Consider the following 19,232-nt stretch of genomic DNA (forward strand, 5'->3'; position numbering starts at 1 on the left):
TCAGAAGGTGGGAAAACAAAGAACAGCCTGGTAATGGTGGAAGGAGTGATTCCCAAAGACCGTGGCGTTGCTAAAGCAAAGAAAACAGAAGTAATGTTTGGCAGTGTGTTAGACACCAGCAAGTCAAGGTTTCCGCCCTTTACATTTCCTCGGTTGGAGTGACTTGAAGTTAAATAACCCTGGCTCGCTCTCTACAAGTTGAGAATGCAAGTCACTTAGCTTCCCAAGTCTCAGCTTCTGGAAACAGGACTAATAATACCTACTTCTTAGAGCTTCCGTGAAAGTCAAGTGAGCTGTAAAACACTACTATGTCAGGTATTGCTACCTTCTCAGCATGATCACTACAATAGGTACTCGGTGTAGATTTAAAGATACCCTAGATTTTCTTGTCTGGAAGAGCAAAGAATTTTTATTTGTTCTTTTTAGTTATACCTAACAATAGAATATATTTTGACATATCAGACACACATGGAGTATAACTTCCCATTTTTGTGATTATACATTATGTGGAGTGACACTGGTCATGTATTCATATATGAACACAGGAAAGTTATATCCTATTTAGTCTACTGTCTTTCCCATTCCCATCCCCCTACCTTCTCCCCACTTTCCCCTGTCTAATCTGATGAATCCCCACTCCTTCCTCCACCTATTGTGAGTCAGCATCCTCATATCAGAGAGAACATTCAGCCTTTACATTTTTGGGATTGGCTTATTTCACTTAGCATGATAGTTTCCAGTTCTATTGATTTACCTGCAGATGCCATGATTTCATTCTTCTTCATGGCTGAGGAGTATTCCATTGTGTACATGTACCACATTTTCTTTATCCATTCATCTGTTGAAGGACACTTAGGTTGGTTCCATAGCTTAGCTATTGTGCTGCTGTAAACATAGATGTGGCTGCGTCACTATAGTATGCTAATTTTAAGGCCTTTGGATATATGTCAAGGAGTGGGATGGCTGGGTCAAATGGTGGTTCTATTCCAAGTTTTCTGAGTAATCTCCACACTGCTTTCCAGAGTGGTTGCACCAATTTGCTGTCCCATTATGGTGTATGAGTGTGCCTTTTTCCCCACGTCCTCACCAACATTTACTGTTACTTGTATTCTTGATAATTGCCATTCTGACTGGAGTGAGATTAAATATCAGTATAGTTTTAATTTCCATTTCTTTAATTGCTGTAAATGTTGAATATTCCTTCATGTATTTGTTGATTAATCGTGTTTCTTCTGTGATGTGTCTGTTCAGTTCCTTATTCCATTTGTTGACTGGGTTATTTGGGGGGTTTTCTTTTTGCTTTGGTGTTAAGTTTTTTGAGTTCTTGGTATATCCTGGAGATTAATGCTCTATCTGAAGTGCAGATGGCAAAGATTTTCTCCCATTCTTTGGGCTCTCTCTCTCCACATTCTTGATTGTTCCCTTTGCCATGAAGAAATTTTTTACTTTGATTCCATCTTATTTATTCATTCTTGATTTTACTTCTTGTGCTTTAGGAGTCTTGTTGAGGAATTTAGTTCCTAAGCCGACATGATGGAGATTTGGGTCTACTTTTTCTTCTAGTTGGCGCAGGGTCTCTGGTCTAATGCCTACATCCTTGATCCACTTAAGAATTGAATTTTGTGCAGGGTGAGAGATACAGGTCTAACTTCATTTTGTTACATATGTATTTCCAGTTTTCCCAGCACCATTTGTTGAAAAGACTTCTTTCCCATGTATATTTATGGTGCCTTTGTCTAGTAGGAAATAACTGTATTTATGTCTATGAAGAAGACACTTCATAAGTAACTGCAAAGATGGGCATCTCCTGATTTGAGAATGCAACTATGAAAAATTACTTTTTGTAAAACAGGAAAGGCCCACTTGATGATTACGCCTGTGGATATGGCTTTATTAGAAAGAGAGTCCCCAAAATGTTCTGCAAAAGCCTTACCATTTGTCAAGAGTGTGCTACAATTCCCATGAATTTAAAAAAAAATTAGAAATTCCCTGATCTTGATCAAGAGCATATACAAGCAGACTAAAACTAACTTTATGGTGAGAGACTGAATGTTTTCCTTCATAATTGCTCTCCTAGGATACTATGGACATTAACTCAGGTCCTGCATTTTTATTTACTTGTTTTTTGTTTCCTTTCCTTTATGTATTCTTGGGCATTTTTGCTATGAAAATCAAAGCTACAAATGACTGTTCCTATCAGCTCTATTCATGATAATTTATAATTATGAATATTTATAATTTATTCACAATTCATAAAGTTTGAAACAGCCCAGATGTCCTTCAACAAGTAAATGGTTAAACAAACTGTGGCACATCCATGCTAATGGAATACTACTCAGCAATAAAAAGAACCACTGATAAATGAACAACTTGGATGAATCTCAAGGAAATTATGCTAAATGATAAAGAAAATCCCAAAGATTTCATACTATATGGTTCCATGTGTATTATTTTAAAATTACAAACATTTAGAAGTGCAGAAGAGCAGGTTAGCAGTTATCAAGGGTTAAAGAGGAGGTGGTGGGACAGGTATTTATAAGATAACTGGAGGGATTCTTAGAGCGATGAAACTCTTCTGTAACTTGACTTTGGAAGTAGAGAAAGGCAACTACTCATAAAATTGTATATAACTGAACATAGTATACAAATAAGTACTAATAAAGCTAGGGAAATTTGAATGAGATCTGTGGACTGGATCATGATCAGGATGCTGCATTATCTTTTTTTTACAAGAGGTTACCATTGAGGAAACTGGATAAAGTGTAAGGAAATCTCTGTATTATTTCTTACAACGGTATGTGAATCTTTAATTATCTCAATAAAAATTTTGAGTAAAAAAAAATTTAATCATTTGGGAGTTAGTTTTGCAAGCACCAGGTAAGATTGGGGTTGTTTCAGGAAGAAACCAGAAACGTGTCCTCTCAGCTCTAATGTATAACAGTAGCCTCTCAGTGGAATTGGAGAGGCTGGTGGTTTTAAAAACGTGAAAGAAAGATCCAGTCGCCGTGGAAACTCCACACTTGGTTCTGTTTACTGTTGTGTCGCTTTTCTGTATGGGATACAGAGAAGGAGTCCGGTAGAAGGTCCTGGAGGGTTGTTAGGAAGCTTGCAGATGAGAAGTATTTACATGTAGAGTGAGTACAGGTTGTCACCCTTAGGAGATCACACTGGAGTCTCCCAACAAGCAGGACCAGTGCCTGGGGGATGTCTCATGCAGGAATGGAGTTAATAACCGTGGTAATATAGGAGAGCAGAATCTCTCAGCATTGAGAGCAGAATCTTAGGGGTCAGGTGGCTTTCCTTCAATCCTAACGTTGACACTTATTAGCTTTGTGATCTTGGGCAAGTGACCCAAATTCCTTGGGTCTCTTTCATCCATCTAAAAAAAAAAAAAATGGATAAAATACCAGAACCTACCTTGTAAGTTCATGTCAGGGTTAAATGGGTTGGTGCTTAGAACAGGGCTTGTCCATTTGCACTTACTACACTCTTACTCCTCTTGCCTTACTGGGAGAGAGGATGGACACCACCCACGGGTGTAGGCCTAGATTCTCCTGAGTGTACCCTGGACGGCTCATCCCTTTCCCCCTACCCCATCTCCCTGAACTGAGCCCCTGTCCCACAATGAGAAATCTCAAACCACTAAGAAGAGAAATATCCAAAACGTCACAAACGGAGAGACCGAGAACGTTGGTTTGCCTGGATGTGTGGATTTTCTAGTTTTAGGACTTGGCCATGTGACTTGGGACCCGTGTGGGTTCTCCTGTTTTAACCAGCTGGGTGGTTCCTAAGAAACACATACCTCAAGCTCTAGGATGCAGGTGAGCCGCCCACCTGCAGGAGCCACTGAGGACTTACCAAGTGTGGATTCCTAAGCTTCACCTGAGCCCTTCAGAATATGTGTCTCTGCAGATAGAGCCTGGAAACTCCATGTTCTGGTGACTTGAGGAGAAACTCCCTCATCTGGGGGTTCTCCAGATGTGAGGATCTGGTGCTAATGCAACCCTCAATTTTTTTCATCCTTCCAACATGCCGTGAAGGAAAATGCAGATAGTGAGCATTATTACTTTTTTTTTTTTTTAACCTTTCCACACTGAGATCCTGAGAGGTGAGGTGTTTTAACCTAGGAACACAGGTGAATTGCTGGGCTGGGGACATTATCTTTAGTCAACTAGCTCTGAGGCACCTACACCAGCCTGTCAACTTCTCTGCTAAAAATACCTCCCTCTTCCCCTCATAGGCTCTCTTGTGCCCTACAGAGTCAGGAAAAGGCCTAGTCATATTATTTTTTTTTTCCTGCTACATCTGACTTTCAGAGCTCCTAGCTCTCCTGAATTATCAGGACTCCAGGAGAGCCAGAGACTTTTGGTCCTTTCCCCACCCCACCCCACCCATAAATCTGTCAGTGAGACTTAACTGCAGAATCCATTTATGGAGAAGGACGGGCCTAGGGCAGGCAGCATTAGTGTCTGCAGTTTAGAGGTATGAGGGGTGGGGGTTGACTCAGGGGCTAATCTGTAAGAGAAGAAAATAAGCCCAGCCCCCAGCGCCTAGCCCCTCTTTCTGACTGACTTCCAAACTGCTTCTGTAATGTTCTCTGCATTTCCCCAGCCCAGTATGGAAAATGCAGCATTGGAAGGAAAACTGAAAGTAAAACCAAGCATCAAACCTAGATTTGAGAAGCATTTGGAGCAAGTAAGTGTTCATGTACATCTAGACCAGGAAACAAAAATGAGAAATCACGGAACTGGGAATGCAAGGGTTTTGTGTATGCGGAAGAGAACATCAGCATGTTCGTGGAAAGGTGAAATTGTGACCCATATCTGACCTATATCTGACCTATTTTAGAAAATTTGCCGTTAAGTCAGCCATAACTTGGTGTTCACATCATACATTGTGTATAGAACTCAAGATGGAAATTTCCTCTAATTTATGTGCACATGGCTGTGTAAACCACAGTTAATAAGTGTCTTCCTCAAGAACCAGTATTTATGAGAATCAGTCTTTTGTGTTAGCACTGGGAAGGCGTATAACATGCATTGATCATCTCATTTCATCATCACAAGAGCTACCACCAAATAGGTGTTATTACCTTCATGGGACACAGGAAGAACGAGACCCAGGGAGATTAAGCAACTTGCCCCAGGGCCTGTGCTGGTAGGTGGTGGAGCTTGCATCCCAACCCAGGCCTGGTCTCCAGCCAGGGCACCCCAGAGCTGGGAAAAATACCATGTGCCTACTTGGTTTGGTTACCATCTGTTCCAGGTGTTAAATATTCTGAATGTCTCTCTGTCCCGATCCCAGTCTTCTTCTCCTTTACGACTGTGCCATTGCTCTCATTGAAATAAATAAATCTGACCAGAACTCAAGTCAAACTTGGGAAGTAGAATGGCCACTTCCTAGGCCTGTCCCCCAGAATGACGAGCAAGGTGTATTCATTTCCTAAGGCGACTCTAATAACACACACGAACTGAGTGGCTTGAAATAACAGGAACTCTCTCACAATTCTGGAAGGTGAGAGTCCAAAGTCAAGGGGTCAGCAGGACTAGTTCCTTCTGAGAGCTGTGAAGAAGAACAGGTCCCCTGGTTCTCTCTAGAGTGCCTGATAATCAAGCCTCAGACATCCCTGTGTGTCACCTCTCCTCTGGGCAGGTCTGTCTCTGTGGCCAAATTTCTTTATAAAAGGGACACCAGTCGTATTGGATTAGGACCTACTCTGATGACTTCCTTTTCACTTGGTTATCTCTGTAAAGACCCCATCTCCCCGCAAAAGGTCACATTCTCAGATACTAAGGGTCAGGACTCCAGTGCACTTTGGGGAGGACACAAAGCGGACCCAGAGTAGCAAGACGGCCTTGAAGAGTAGGTTCCTCCACCTCACTCCCAGCCCTAGGTGGGTCCCTCCTTCCTTCCCATCCAGCCCCTGATTCCCTCTCTTGAGCAGGTAAAGGCAAATTAGAGTGAGTGAGTCAGCCCCAGGAAGAAAGCCGGTGACTCCATGAACTTGTTCTTCCTCTCATCTAGATTCCCTTCATCTCATGCCAGTGGGTGGCATTCTGCCCGGGCAGTCACTATGCCCTGCATGGGCCAGGAAAAAAACAAAAACAAAACAGGTGCCAGAGTGAGGAGAGCCTAAGAGGCTGTAGCCAGAGGTCTGAGTGTGCTTGTTTTGGAGAATTCTGAACAAAAGCTCTTCCCTGTCTCCGTGTGTGGCTGACTTTTTATGGCCATAGATCCCTTTGTGGGGCTAAGAAAGAAAGCCTGCAAGCTCCTTTCCCATAATCACACCCCAACCACCCAAATTAGGAAGAATCTTCCTGGGGGTAGAATAGTGGTTATTAGACATTTACAGCCCCTCATTCTGGTCCTCCAAATTCACCTTTCTCTTGTAAGTTGCCGCCGTCACCACCAGTCTCAAGGAAGGCTGTGTCCCTTCTCACATTTCTTCCCAAGCGTGGATTGAGTTTGTCTTCCTTCTCCCTGACTTGCAGGCCACAGCATTTATTCAGACCCAGAGACCAGAAGATGAATAGCATTTTTTTTTTTCAAAAGTGCTTCCAGAGATGGCCATCTGGGAGTCAAGGCTATTGTGACACGTCCACTGCAGGCTTATCTCCTGCCCTGTAATTCACCAAGTGACTGCGTCTTTGAATCCAGATATGTATTCAAAATTCCGACCCAGTTTACTCTCCTGTTCCCAGAAACAAGCTCACTCTCCAGTTGATTCAAGAGCTGCCTCACCAATTCCACCAATTTCCTTCCAGAAAAATTTTGCTCGAGAGCCTTCCCTGGAATAGACCACATCAGATCCTCATCCAAGCTCTGGGCGAAAAAAATCCACTGAGCAGGAGGGGAAGTCTCACAGAAGCCCTCTGGACCACTGTCTTCCCAGTTCTGATGTCACTCCGACTGACAAAGTGACACCTTAACTGATAAAGAGAGTGGAATTCCTTTTGAAGAGGAACCAAAGAAACAACTGTGTTCTTAGGTTAAGTGGCAGATGCTTGTATTTATAAGCTGTTAGATCTAAAGGGATGGAAGCGATTATTTAGTGAAGTGTAGGCTCCTCATTTTGCCAACAGGAAATCAAGGCTAAGAAAGGGAAAGTGTTTCGAGTAATGTTGGCTAGGGGCAAAGGTGCAAACGAGAATCCATCTCTTTCTTCTTTATGGATGCGTAATATTACATTGTACATATGTACCACATTTCCTTGACCCATTCACCCGTTGAAAGACACGTGGGTTCTTGACTATTGTGAGTCAAGCTCTTATAATCATTGATGTGGATGCATCACTATAGTGTGCTGTTTTTAAGTCCTTTGGCTAACCCCAAACAAGGGAGGTGGGGGAGGGGAATAATAGAAATCCATTGGATTAGACAAAGGGAAATGAAGAGAAGGGGAAGAGGAAAGATAGTAGAATTAATTGGACATAACTTCCCTAGCCTTGTATTTGAATATGTGACCAGGATAACTCCACATCACGTACAACCACAAGAGTGGGATCCTGGGCTGGGGACATAGCTCAGTTGGTAGAGTGCTTGCCTCACATGTCCAAGGCCCTGGGTTCAATCCCCAGCAACACACACACACACACACACACACACACACACACACACACACACGTACACAAATAGTGGGATCCTAAGTAGAATAAATCATACTCTTTGTATGTATAGTTTGCCAAAATACATTCTACTATCTTGTATCACCAAAAAGAACAATAACAAAAAAAGAATTCAGGTCCTCTCTTCCCAGTCCAGGACTCTAAAAGATTGATCCGTGCTATACAGCAGAGGAAAGAGGCCTCATTTCAGAAATAGACACCAGGTTGCAACCATGTTATGTGGAAGGACCCTTCTTGGTTGTCAGTAAATCCAAAATGACAAGAAAAAAAGGGCTCTGACTTTGCAAATGTGTGCCACAGAGGGGGAGTGAGTCGGGGCTTCTTTGAAGGCCACTTAGGTCCATCCATTCCTTTCGGCCGCCATTCGGGTTACCCAGCATCTTCACTGTGCCATCCCAGTCCACCCTTGCCTTAGGAGAAAGTCCCAGATCCCCAGTTTGGACGGGAAGGTCTGACTGTCCTGGTTTCTTGCTTTTCCAGCTCCACCTTCTCTCATCCTTCCCCTCCGGCTCTCTGCTGCGGCCTGGTGTAGCTTCTCAGAGTTCCTCTATCAGGCCATGTGGGTGATCTTTCTCTCATGCTCTCTCCTCTCTCTCTCCTTTGTCCATTTCACCTAGGCTTGCGATTCTGAAATGGGCCATTTTACCTCCCCAGGGGATACCTGGCAATGTCTGGAGACACTTGGTTGTCATAACTGGCATCTAGTGAGAGACCAAGGGTGCTGCCAACACCTTCAATGCCCAAATCATCCTCCCATCACAAGAGATGATCCAGCCCCAAACAGTGCAAAGATTGATTGAGAAGCAATCTTTAAATCAGTTGAAATACCACTTCCTCCAAGAAGACCTCCCTTGATGCTTTAGATAAAGCCGAGGGCCCTTCCCCTCTCGGTGTGCTTCTACCATGTCCCTCTCCTTCACAGCACTTAGCTTCCAGGTGAACATTTGAGATAATGTGACATCTTCCTTCCCCACCAGTCTATTGGTCCCAGAGGACAGAGCAGGCTGTTGGTCATCATCTGATCCTACTGTCCAGTTGGTACCCAGCACAGTTAGGCATCTTTTTCCCCTGTTAGCCTGAGGACACTGAGGATGGTAGAGCACAGATGACCTTTCTTTCTCCCCAGGGGTGATGAGGGTTTCCAGGGGTCCCAAATGCAGGCCACAGACACCCCAAAGAAGCCTGGTCCAATGCACGATCTTGGGAGACTGACAGAAATGGGCTGATATTATAACTCCACCACCCTCTAGCCGGGTGACCTTCAGCAAGTTGCTGAATTTCTCTGGAACTCCATTTTATCATCTATGAAAGAAACACAAAAATAGAACCCGTTTCATGGAGTTGTGAAGATTCAAAGGCATAGAGTATGTGAAATACTGAGCTCCAGCTCCAGCACTGGGTATGGGATTAATCACTGTGAGGAGGACATGCTGAGGGACAATGCCACTTATTTTGAGAGCCCTCTGCAACTAGGCACTGGTTAATGGCCACAGGGATGGGGTTGGAAGAATCTGGAGGCAGTCTGCCAACTTCTTCTTATGTCCCTCACCTCTCAAATGTGCCTAGGAACACCCCCATCTTCCCTAGCCCACGGACTCGTTATATCTACCAGCAGCTCCCCACCCAAAGCCAAGGTGCCTCCATGTCACCTGTAGGTAGGGTGAGGCTAGACCGTCTCTCCCTCCTCCACACCCACACCCTCTTAAGAGCCCTTACCTGGCGCCATGGCCTCTTATCTGGATTCTGCCTCCCAGCCCAGCCTTTCCCTGGACCATTTCTTGGTCTTGCTGGACCGGGCCTATGATATCAGCAGGGGCCCCACACCCTGAAAACCATCCTGGCCCTGCCTCCAACCAGGTGTGAACCCTGGTCACAGCCAGGCATCCCCGGTTTTCCTCACGGGCTTCCCCAGGGTATCAGAAACATTTTCAACAAACAAATCCCAGGAATGGATTGCTAGGGTTCCCTTCAGCCCTTGGGGGGCCATTGGAGGGAAAAGACTTTCCCATTTCGAGCCCTTTCTGCTTCCTTTCCCCACTCTTAGACATTCCCAAACTGTTTTTTAAAAGAAACAAAGGTCTGTTTCCTACACGGACCAGGTCAGCAAACAGAAGCGTGTGTTTGGAGATGGAGGGCTGGACCGGAAGAGGCTGCTGGGCCTGGTCAGAGGGGATATCAGGGCAAGGGGAGGCTGCAGACAGGAAATCCTTTGGCTCTGGGAGCAGATGTTGGAGCCAAGTCTGGCACAGATAGCAGTCGGTGGTGTTCACACCCGGGAACCTCTCTACAGAGCCCCCTCCCTATCTGCAGAGCTCCAACACCACGGGGCTGGGGAGGAGGATGGCCCTCACTGCTGGGAGACCAAGAAGGGGGAACTTGTGGCATCAGCTTCAGGTGAAGGAGCCCTGATGCTCCCGCAGACCCTGGGCTGAGCAGCCTGCTGCTTCTGGAGTTGACTGGTTTGGCTTGCTGCTCTGCAGCCTGTGAAACCGGACAGGTCAGTTTCCAGATCTCAGCTGATTCTCTTTCCCTTCCTGGTTCTCCTGCCTGTAACTTGAGAGTTGGTGCCGTTTCCCTCCTCTTCCTCCTTCTGCCAAAGGAGGTTTTTCGTGGCTTTTGTTTTCACAAAATATTCAAGGAAAGGTCCACTCTCTTAAAAATAAGCTTGGTGATTCTGACACCTGGGAAGTTATTTAAGGCACTGCAACAACTGCAGTTAGACCCCAGAAGAGAGAAATCAGCCTTGCCTCTACCCTGAGGACACTTTTTTCTCATTGAGCTCAGAGAAGGAAACTGGCATCAGCATCTGCCCTCACCCTACTCCCTGCCAAGTCAGGTCTTGGGGGAAGTAACAGTTTTGTCCCCAGTGTCTCTTTTTAAAATTTATTTTGAAAAAGTAGAAAGTGCCCTCTTTGTCCACTTGGTACCCAGCACAGTTAGGCATCTCCAAAGTGTATAGCACGCGTCTTTCTCCGTAGTCAGTGCTACTAAATATATGAGTGATCTAAGGGAGGCGGAGGTGGCTCAGCAGGGCCAGAGTGACGTACCTAGGGCCCAAAATTTCAAACACTCTCCAAGGTTGTTCAGTCCCCCTCCAGGGACATCCTCACCTTGGACCCATCCCTGTGGCTCACCTTGCAGGAGCTAGCCGCTAGTCCAGCAGATGGTCCCTGCTCCCTGGCACTGCAGATTCAAATAAGTGATACAGGGAAAAATAAAGACTTCCCTTGGGGGATGTCCAAGGCATGAAAGTAAACATTCACCAAATATCAGCTGTGGTTGTTATTATTATTATTTTTATTGCCTACAGTAGCTTATTCCTAGGGCTGCTCCAACAAAGTCCCACAAACCAGTTGGCACAAAGTAATAAAAATATATCGGAGTGTCGGTCCTGGGGGCTAAGAGTCCACAATCATGGTGTTGGTGGCTTGGTTCTTTCAAAGGACTGTGGAAGAATCTGTCCCATGCCTCTTAGCTTCCGGTAACCTCAGGTATTCCTTGGCTTGAGGGTGGCTGTCTTCTACCTTTGCTTCTTAATATTGTCTTTCCTCTGTGTGTGTCTGTCTCAGTGTCCAGATTTCTGCTTTAATAAGCACACCAGTCATGTTGGATTGGGGTCTACCCTAATGATTGCCTCTTAACTTGATTATCTCTGGAAAGACCCTATTTCCCAAAAAAAAAGGTCACATTGTCAAGTATGGAGGGGTCAGGACTCCAACATGTCTTTTAGGAGAGGAGAGGCATCACTCAGCTCCTGATGCAAGGCTGTATCACTGGCTCAAGGTCACATAGCTTGTTGGTGATGAAACTGGTCCCACAACCCAGGATGATTAGAAGTCGTGTTGAGGGCGTAACCCCCAGTGGAAAGCCCCATGCATCTAACCTCCTCTGGAGAGAAAGAACTGAGGAGAGACCCACAGACTGCTGCTGTCATGTTGATGACACGTTCCCTCTCTTCTCCCTTCCTCCGCAGCCTGCCTGCTCCAGGCTGAGCTGGTAAACTACGAGCGAGTCAAGGAGTACTGCCTCAAAGTGCTGAAGAAGGAAGGGGAGAACTTCAAGGCCCTCTACCGGTCTGGTGTGGCCTTCTACCACCTTGGGGACTATGACAAAGCACTCTACTACCTGAAGGAAGCAAGAACCCGACAACCAACAGGTAAGGCAGCGGTTACCGCTTTCCATCAGCCCCCTCTGGCAGCTCCTGGGGCCTTCCCATTGCAGCACCCAGGCTAGCGGGGCCTGGTGGGGACAGAGATGCAAATCAGGGGTCAGTGAATGGTAAGATCTGGAACGAGGAGAGCACACAGCTGTGCACTCACCTGGGGTCTGGGCTCCAGGGAGCAGAGGCACCTCTCTCTCCAAATAGGCTGCAGAATGTTTTGCCTTGTCCGACTCAGAGTGTCAAATTCTGACCCTATAGACCCCCATTTGTGGTGGGTCCTGGGAATGGAGATGAGAAGACATGCTCCCTACCCCCGAGGAGCTCACATCTGGTTGGCAAGTGAGTGTGACCTCTACCATTCGTGGAGTGATGTCCATTACATTAGCTCACCCAATCATTCATTCGTTCACTCATTTCACAGACATTTATAGAGAGCATACAGTGGGCCAGCCACTATTCTAGCAGGAGGGTAGTCGTGGCTCAAGGAATTCCCATTCAAGTGGAGAAAGATGGACAGTTTGCAAATAGACAAACAGATGATAGAGTTTTTAGTACTGGCAAATGCTCTGAAGAAACCAAAGCAGGGAAAAAGAAGTGCTATTTTCGGCCAGGTGATCAGAAAGAGCCTCTCTGAGGAGGTAGCATTCAAACGATTTCTTTGATTTAATGTTACCATCATTATTAACATATAGTACTATTTTTTTTAATGCAATCCTCCTTCCATGAAGTCTTTAAGAACCTCAGGATCTGTTTGCAAATGTCCATATAAATACTTTTCTAAGGGTACCTCTTTATTTTTATGTGATATTGGTTTGTTTTCTATATATAAATTGTGTTCTAGCAACTATACTGTTAGCAACCTGAGAACTGAGAACTGGACTCGAGAATTTTCTTGAGCACCTACTCTGTGCCAGTACTGTTCTGGATGCTGCCTGGCACTTTTGAGCATGATACAGTATTCATTTCTATTTCTGGAAATAGATATCCTGGTAACCCTGTAACTATTTTGCTCTGATGTATGCAGAGCTAAGCAGTTGTTCCATGTCACGCCCTGCTCACCAATTTGAGGACTGTAAGGGGAAATATCCCAGTTGTGGAAACGTGGTTGTCTGACTTATAAAGACAAAACTAAGTGAAACAAAGTCATTATAAACTCTTCAAGCTTTTTTTTTAAAAAAAAAGCACATTCAACTAATATTTATTGATCATTGTATTAAGCACTTTCAGACTTGCCTATCTTGGTCCTCATGTCAACTTTGTGAGGATAATATTCTTCTTTTTTTTTTTTTTGGTGAGGGGGTACCAGGGATTGAACTCAGGGCCACTCGGCCACTGAGCACATCCCCAGCCCTATTTTATATTTTACTTAGAGACAGGTCTCACTTGGTTACTTAGAACTCACTTTTGCTGAGGCTGGCTTTGAACTTGCAATCCTCCTGCCTCAGCCTCCCAACCTGCTGGAATTACAGATATGCACCACCGCACACAGCATAAGAATAGTATTCTACTCCAAAGGAGAGCCAGGCTTTGGAATTAGGCGCACCATTTACTATGCGTCTCCTTGGGTATCTTACTTGATCTCTCCAGGTACCAGTCTTCCCAGTCCCAGTGAGGATGAGGATAAAAAATCTTTGCAGAAGTGTAGTGATGATTAAATGAGAAAATGAAGGTTTAAAGCTGGCACAAGCTGGGCCCAGAGGCACATGCCTGTATTCCAGCTACTCCAGAGGCTGAGGCAGGAGGATCATGAGTTTGAGGCCAGCCTGGGTAACTCAGAGAGACCTTGTCTCAAAATACAATTTTTAAAAAGGACTGAGGGTGTAGCTCAGTGGTAGAGTGCTTGCCTAGCTTGTGCAAGGCCCTGCGTTGATCCCCAGGCCTGGGAAAAAAAATTAAAATCCAGTTATAAATGAACTAGCAAGCAAAAGCAGCACAAAGCAGGCATTCAGAAATGAAGGTTGTTTCTTGCAAGTGAGACATCAGGATCCGAGGAGTCGGTAATTTATCTAAGATTAATCTCCAAGTGGAGTTGTAGCTAACTGCTGATTTGAGAGGGACTGGGATGTCTGCTGCATAGAAATGGAAGAGAAATTCTCCTCTCCTCTCCCTCCTGCCTGTCCCTTTGAGGTCACAGCGAGCTGTCCACATTTGCAAGGAGAGGTAGTGAAAGAGAAGGCCGAACATCTGGTTCCCCTCTCAGCTGCCACCATGGGAAGGCCGAGGGACCTTGGCTGAGTGAGTCACCTGCCCTGTCCCCGAGTTGCAGGCCCAGCTTTGCCCTATTCGGTGTAGATACAGTTGTGCCCTCCTGGCTGTCCGCTCAGGTATGTTTCTCTCCTCGCAGACACCAACGTGATTCGGTATATCCAGCTGACGGAGATGAAGCTCAGCAGATGCTCCCAGAGGGAGAAAGAAGCCATGTAACTACCAAGCCTCTCCAGAGACACCCACGCCTGACTGGAGACTTCCAGGCACCCGCTGGTGGAGAGCCCCACCCTAGATTCTGTCCCTTTACCCCACTTCTTCCAGCTCCCCTTCTTCCTCCCATTGTTCCTCAACTCTGTCTGCGCCCAGTGTGAAAAGAAGGTGAGATGCACATTTGGAATCTGGTGGGCTGCCCAGACACAGAGACTCCTCTTCACTGGCAGGTCAGGGACTGAGAGGGGCCTAACGTCTGCTGGGGGGGGAGTCTCACAGGCTGGAATGCTGGGAAGGCAGCAGGCACGGAGCCCACGTACTGGAACCTGCTATGTCCTCCTAAGGGACCAGGATACCTTAAGGCAACTGTGACAAATCTAGGGCTGAAGCAAACACCAGAAGCACAGGTGGAGGCAACATTAAAGACTGGACTTGTAACTGGACCCCCGCCCCCAGCCCCCTGTCACCTTAGCCCCTGCCACCCCTCCCCGTCACTTGGCTTGGCTTGTGCTTCCTTCTCTCTGCCAGGATTCACATGCCATTGAGGCCCACGCTCAGTGCCCTCTGGTGACCACACATACCATTCCCCCAACTCCCAGCCAGTAGGCAGCTGGGACAGCACAAAGGCAGAGCATGTTGGTGACAGGGGAGGGACAGATGATGGGTAAGGGAAAGAGCATTGTGTAGGCTGGGGGATCCCACTGTGGACTCCTTAAGTGTAAACAAAAACAAACTTTCAGGCAGCGGTTCCTGTCACCCTGTGGGGATCTACTCCTTCCCTCCCTCACCTCCTCCCCCAATCCTCCCTCAGAGCTGCTTACAACCAGGCAGGATGGGCTTCCCCCAAAGTGCAGGGCCATTTGTCCAGAGCCAATGTATGCCACGTTGACTGTGGCTTGACAGAGTGGGCTGGGATCATGGAGACTGCCCTGGGGCCTGGCTTCCTGGGAACCTGTCCAGCCTCTTTTTGATGAAATGATCTGGACTCCATACCTAACACATAAAATGTGTTCAACAAATATTTGTTGAATGAATAAATTATAACTGCAGACTGACTCTCCTGCCTTAAAATAATTTTATCCCAGCCTAGTCTCCTGGTACCCCTGCTCTTTATGCTATGCCATGTTGCTTCAGTCAAACAAGAAACATTGATTGAGGGCTTGCTGTTTGCTCATTGTAGTGCAATATGCCCTGGGACACAGGATGTGGTCCCAGTCTTCAAGGACATTGGAAGAGTTGAGAAATGCATATGAGATTACTACCAATGACACCTTTAATTTATACGATGCTTCAATGTTTTCAGAGCACTTTGGTGTATTTTTCGTGCGATTAGTGAGATACTATTGTACAAAATTAAGATATCTACTGATGCAATAATGTGAATAGTTAGGATTTATTAAATGCACTATCCTCAGATCTTTACATGGACAATCTCATTTCTTTCATACAGTTATTCTGTGAGATTACTATTCCCATGTGATAGATAAGAAAACTGAAAGCCAGAAAATTAACTACCCTAAGGTTGCATGCCCTTAAGGGACAAAGGCTAGGATTGGAACCAGATCTGACTCGAGAGCTCTAGCTAATAATTATCCTATACTTAGTTGACTCTGTACATAGTATGTTAGGGCATTACAACTGTTTCAGACCTGGACAATAAGCATTAGGTTGAAATTATTTCACCATGTTAATAGTGGTACATGGGCCCCCTCTTGTTTTCACCCAAGGCAGAAAAAGATCAGCGATTAGAATCCCTAGAGGCCAGAGCAGTGGCAGACCAGCAAAGACAGCTGAGATCCAACAGTTTTTTCATATAGTGTCCATTCTACTTACTGATGAAGCCAGCACGTATCTAAGTAACCCACCCAGCATCCCCACCCCATCCCCAGCTCTGGGAAAGGATTACAATTATAGGTACAGACAAAAAGGAAATGCAAAGTTAATTATGGGTTATTTATTTAAGCAGAGGCTCTGTCACTGCAAGATCCAATCACTGCCCAGGGGCCCAGAAGCCAGCAACACAGGTTATATTCACATAGCTCCCCAAAGACTTTCAAAGGGAGCTGCGGAAGGTGCTAGAAATATCCAGGGGTCCACAATTGCTTACCTGTAGCTCACCCTCTGGAGAAGAGGAAAAGAAAAAGCCATTCTAGCTGCCACATTTTCTGCTCCTGTTCCCCCATCCCTATCACATCCTTCTCTCTATCCCTCTTCCTCCAAAATGGCTTCAACATGACCCCAACCCAAAATTACCCTCAGGCTGAGCATCAGCATACGCACAAAGCTCCCCCTTTCCCAAGCCTTCAGCTTGGGAAAGTTCATGAGTTGGCTAACTGTTTGTTAGAAGATGAAGGATAAAGATGAGGTCAGAGGTGGCCTGCAGAACCAGTTCAAATTAGCAGGGTCTTTCTTTATTCTTCATGCATCTGAAAGGACTCTGAGTAACTATTTCCAACGTGGAGGTAGGAGAGAAGTCTTGCTTAAATGGGTGCATTGGGACAGGACTGGACAGATAGGGACAAGACGGTTACCATCCCAAAGAGAACACTTAGAAACCAGAACTAGGTGAGGACGACCTCTCAGAAGCTCACACAGCAAGTGTATAAGCCATTGGCCTGTCTGTTGACTTAGATTCATATGCTTAGTGGAACTCCATTCACTGTGACCCAAACTTGAACCATCCTCCACCCCCCCACGCCCACCCCCCGAAAAAAGCTGCCTGGGTGATTGGTTGATGTTTAGGGTGGTAGGACTGAATTTTCCATGCATTTGTCCAACAGAGAGCTGTTAATCAAAAATCAGATTCATTTAACCTTATTAACTCTTCAGCTTCCTTCTCTCCACCCCTTTTAAAAACAGGGACTGTGGTTTAATTACACACTTTTCGGATGTCACTGTTGAACTCTATAGACAGAGCACTAATCATGGGTCTGACCTGCATCATCATCTTCTGCCTGGACTTTTGTGATAGACTCTTTGAAGAAAAAAATTATACTTTTTGTTTAATTGTGAAAGTCTCACACGTGTATTGTAGAAAATTTAGGGGGGAAGAAAAAGAAAAGAAATGACAAAATTCAACTCATAATTCTACCACCCAAGAACTATATCTTTTATTCTTTTTGGTATAAATGTATGCACACACAGACACAGGTTTTTTGTTTGTTTTGTTTTTTTATGAAAAAATACTGGATCACACTGTATATACTCTTTAATAACTTACTTTTCAAAATGCATATTTATATTTTAGAATAGGTAATACATATAGAGAAACAAAATTCAAAAAGTACAAAAAGCTCTATAGTCGGAAGTAACTCTTCCTTCCCTGTCTGCCAACATCTAGTTTGCCTCTAATTTCTTGAATATCCTTTCAGAGATACACATTTTTGAACATACATATATACTTTTATCACACACAGTGGTAGCATATTGGACACACTTTTTTTTTGCTCATTTTATTATTTCACTGAATATATTCTGAACATTTTTCATGTGTGTCTTCCAGACTTTGGAAATAGCATCTTCATTGTATGGATGAACCCTCATTTTGTAATCAACACCCAAATTTCGTTTGTTCCAAGGCTTTCTTGTAAATAATGGTGCAACAGACAACCCTGTAGCTGAAATTTGCACACCCCTATGACTGTTTCCTTAGGTTATATCCAAGAAGGAAATTGCTTGGCTATTTTTAAGAATTTTGATATATATTGCCAATTGCCCCCCAAGAAGTTTATATCAGAACACTGTCCTATTTGCAGTTTCTAGAGTGTCCTGTTTCCTGCAACCTAACACTGGGTATTATCACTAATCAAATCTCTACCAATTTGACAGGCAAAATAATAGTATGTCAATCTTATTTTAGCTTTGATTATTAGTGAATAACATTTTCATATGCTTATTGACCATTTGTACTTCTTTCTTTGTGAATTTTCTATTTATTTGATATTGGTATGTTTATTATCGATTTGTAATTTGAAGAATATTATTTTGTCAAGAAATGCTGCAAATATGCTTTCCAAGTGCTTTGCTTTCAAATTTTGTTTATGGTGCTTTTTGACATACATAAATTCTTAATTCTGCAATTAATTTGTTCCTCTGTTGCTGGCTTCTCCTGCCTCCAGTTTTTTCTCTCATTTCTATCAGAGTGACCCTTCTCAGATATAATCTGATTGTGTCGTTCCAGAGCTTAAAGATTTTTCATGGCTTCTCATCACCTTTAGGAAACAGGGCAAATTCCTTAACATATAACTAACTCCTTAACATTTCTTTCATGTATTTGCTCCCTCTGACTTTCCCAGGCTCACCTCCTGGCCCTCTTTTCAAGGTATCCTGCATTTTACTGTCCCATAGCCCTGAACCTTTGAGCGTTGGGATTTTTACGCTGTTCCCTCTGCCTCCTTGTCATTTCTCACTCCTTCCATCCTCTCTTTGCCTTGCTAATTCCTGTAAGTTTTGATCTGAGTTCACTGCTCCCAAAGCAACACCAGCCTACCTCTGCCCAGCATGTGCTTCAAATGATTGGAATTTCCTAGTTGGATTCATCTCTCCCACCATACGGATGCCCCCCAAGGCAGGAACTATGGTCGATTGATCTTTGCAGTCAGAATGTCCAGCACAGGGGCTGGGGTTGTGTGTAGCTCGGTGGTAGAGCACCTGCCTAGCACATGTGAGACAGTGGGTTCAATCCTTAGCACCACATAAAAATAAATAAATAAAACGAAGGTATTGTGACCATCTACCACTAAACAAAAATTTAAACAAAAAGAATGTCCAGTCCAGTGCCTGGCACATTATAGGTACTCAAAAGCTATTGAACATTGAGCCTGCCACAGATGAATAATGGATTCAACAGCAAATGTCACTTGTGGTAAATGCAGGGCTGGACTAGATCTGTACTTCTGAGAAATAAAGAAGTCCTAGGAGGCCTGGGTCAGCAGAGAAGCCATGTGCTCCAGCCCTGTGCCTCCAAATCATCACAATCACTTGCAAGAGCTTTTTAAAAATATATCATCTCAGGCTCTGCTCCAATC

The 19,232-nt window shown here is 44.7% G+C and overlaps 1 protein-coding gene across 3 annotated transcripts in view; it reads left to right on the forward strand.

Moving 5' to 3' along the window:
* The window catches only part of Ttc9 (tetratricopeptide repeat domain 9), a 30,926-nt gene extending 15,299 nt beyond the window's left edge, over positions 1-15,627 (forward strand). The window contains exons 2-4 of one of the 3 annotated variants that reach the window (XM_078050431.1): positions 11,599-11,781; positions 13,915-14,022; positions 14,132-15,627. In XM_078050431.1, the coding sequence (XP_077906557.1) occupies positions 11,599-11,781; positions 13,915-14,022; positions 14,132-14,211 (371 nt within the window). In that variant the 3' untranslated portion in view covers positions 14,212-15,627. The remainder of the gene's footprint in view (positions 1-11,598; positions 11,782-13,914; positions 14,023-14,131) is intronic. The other 2 variants (XM_078050432.1, XM_078050433.1) reach the window with 2 other exon arrangements.
* Positions 15,628-19,232: the final 3,605 nt, after the last annotated feature.

This window comes from Ictidomys tridecemlineatus, chromosome 5 (assembly GCF_052094955.1).
Source record: "Ictidomys tridecemlineatus isolate mIctTri1 chromosome 5, mIctTri1.hap1, whole genome shotgun sequence".
In the NCBI taxonomy this organism is placed as follows: Eukaryota; Metazoa; Chordata; class Mammalia; order Rodentia; family Sciuridae; genus Ictidomys; species Ictidomys tridecemlineatus.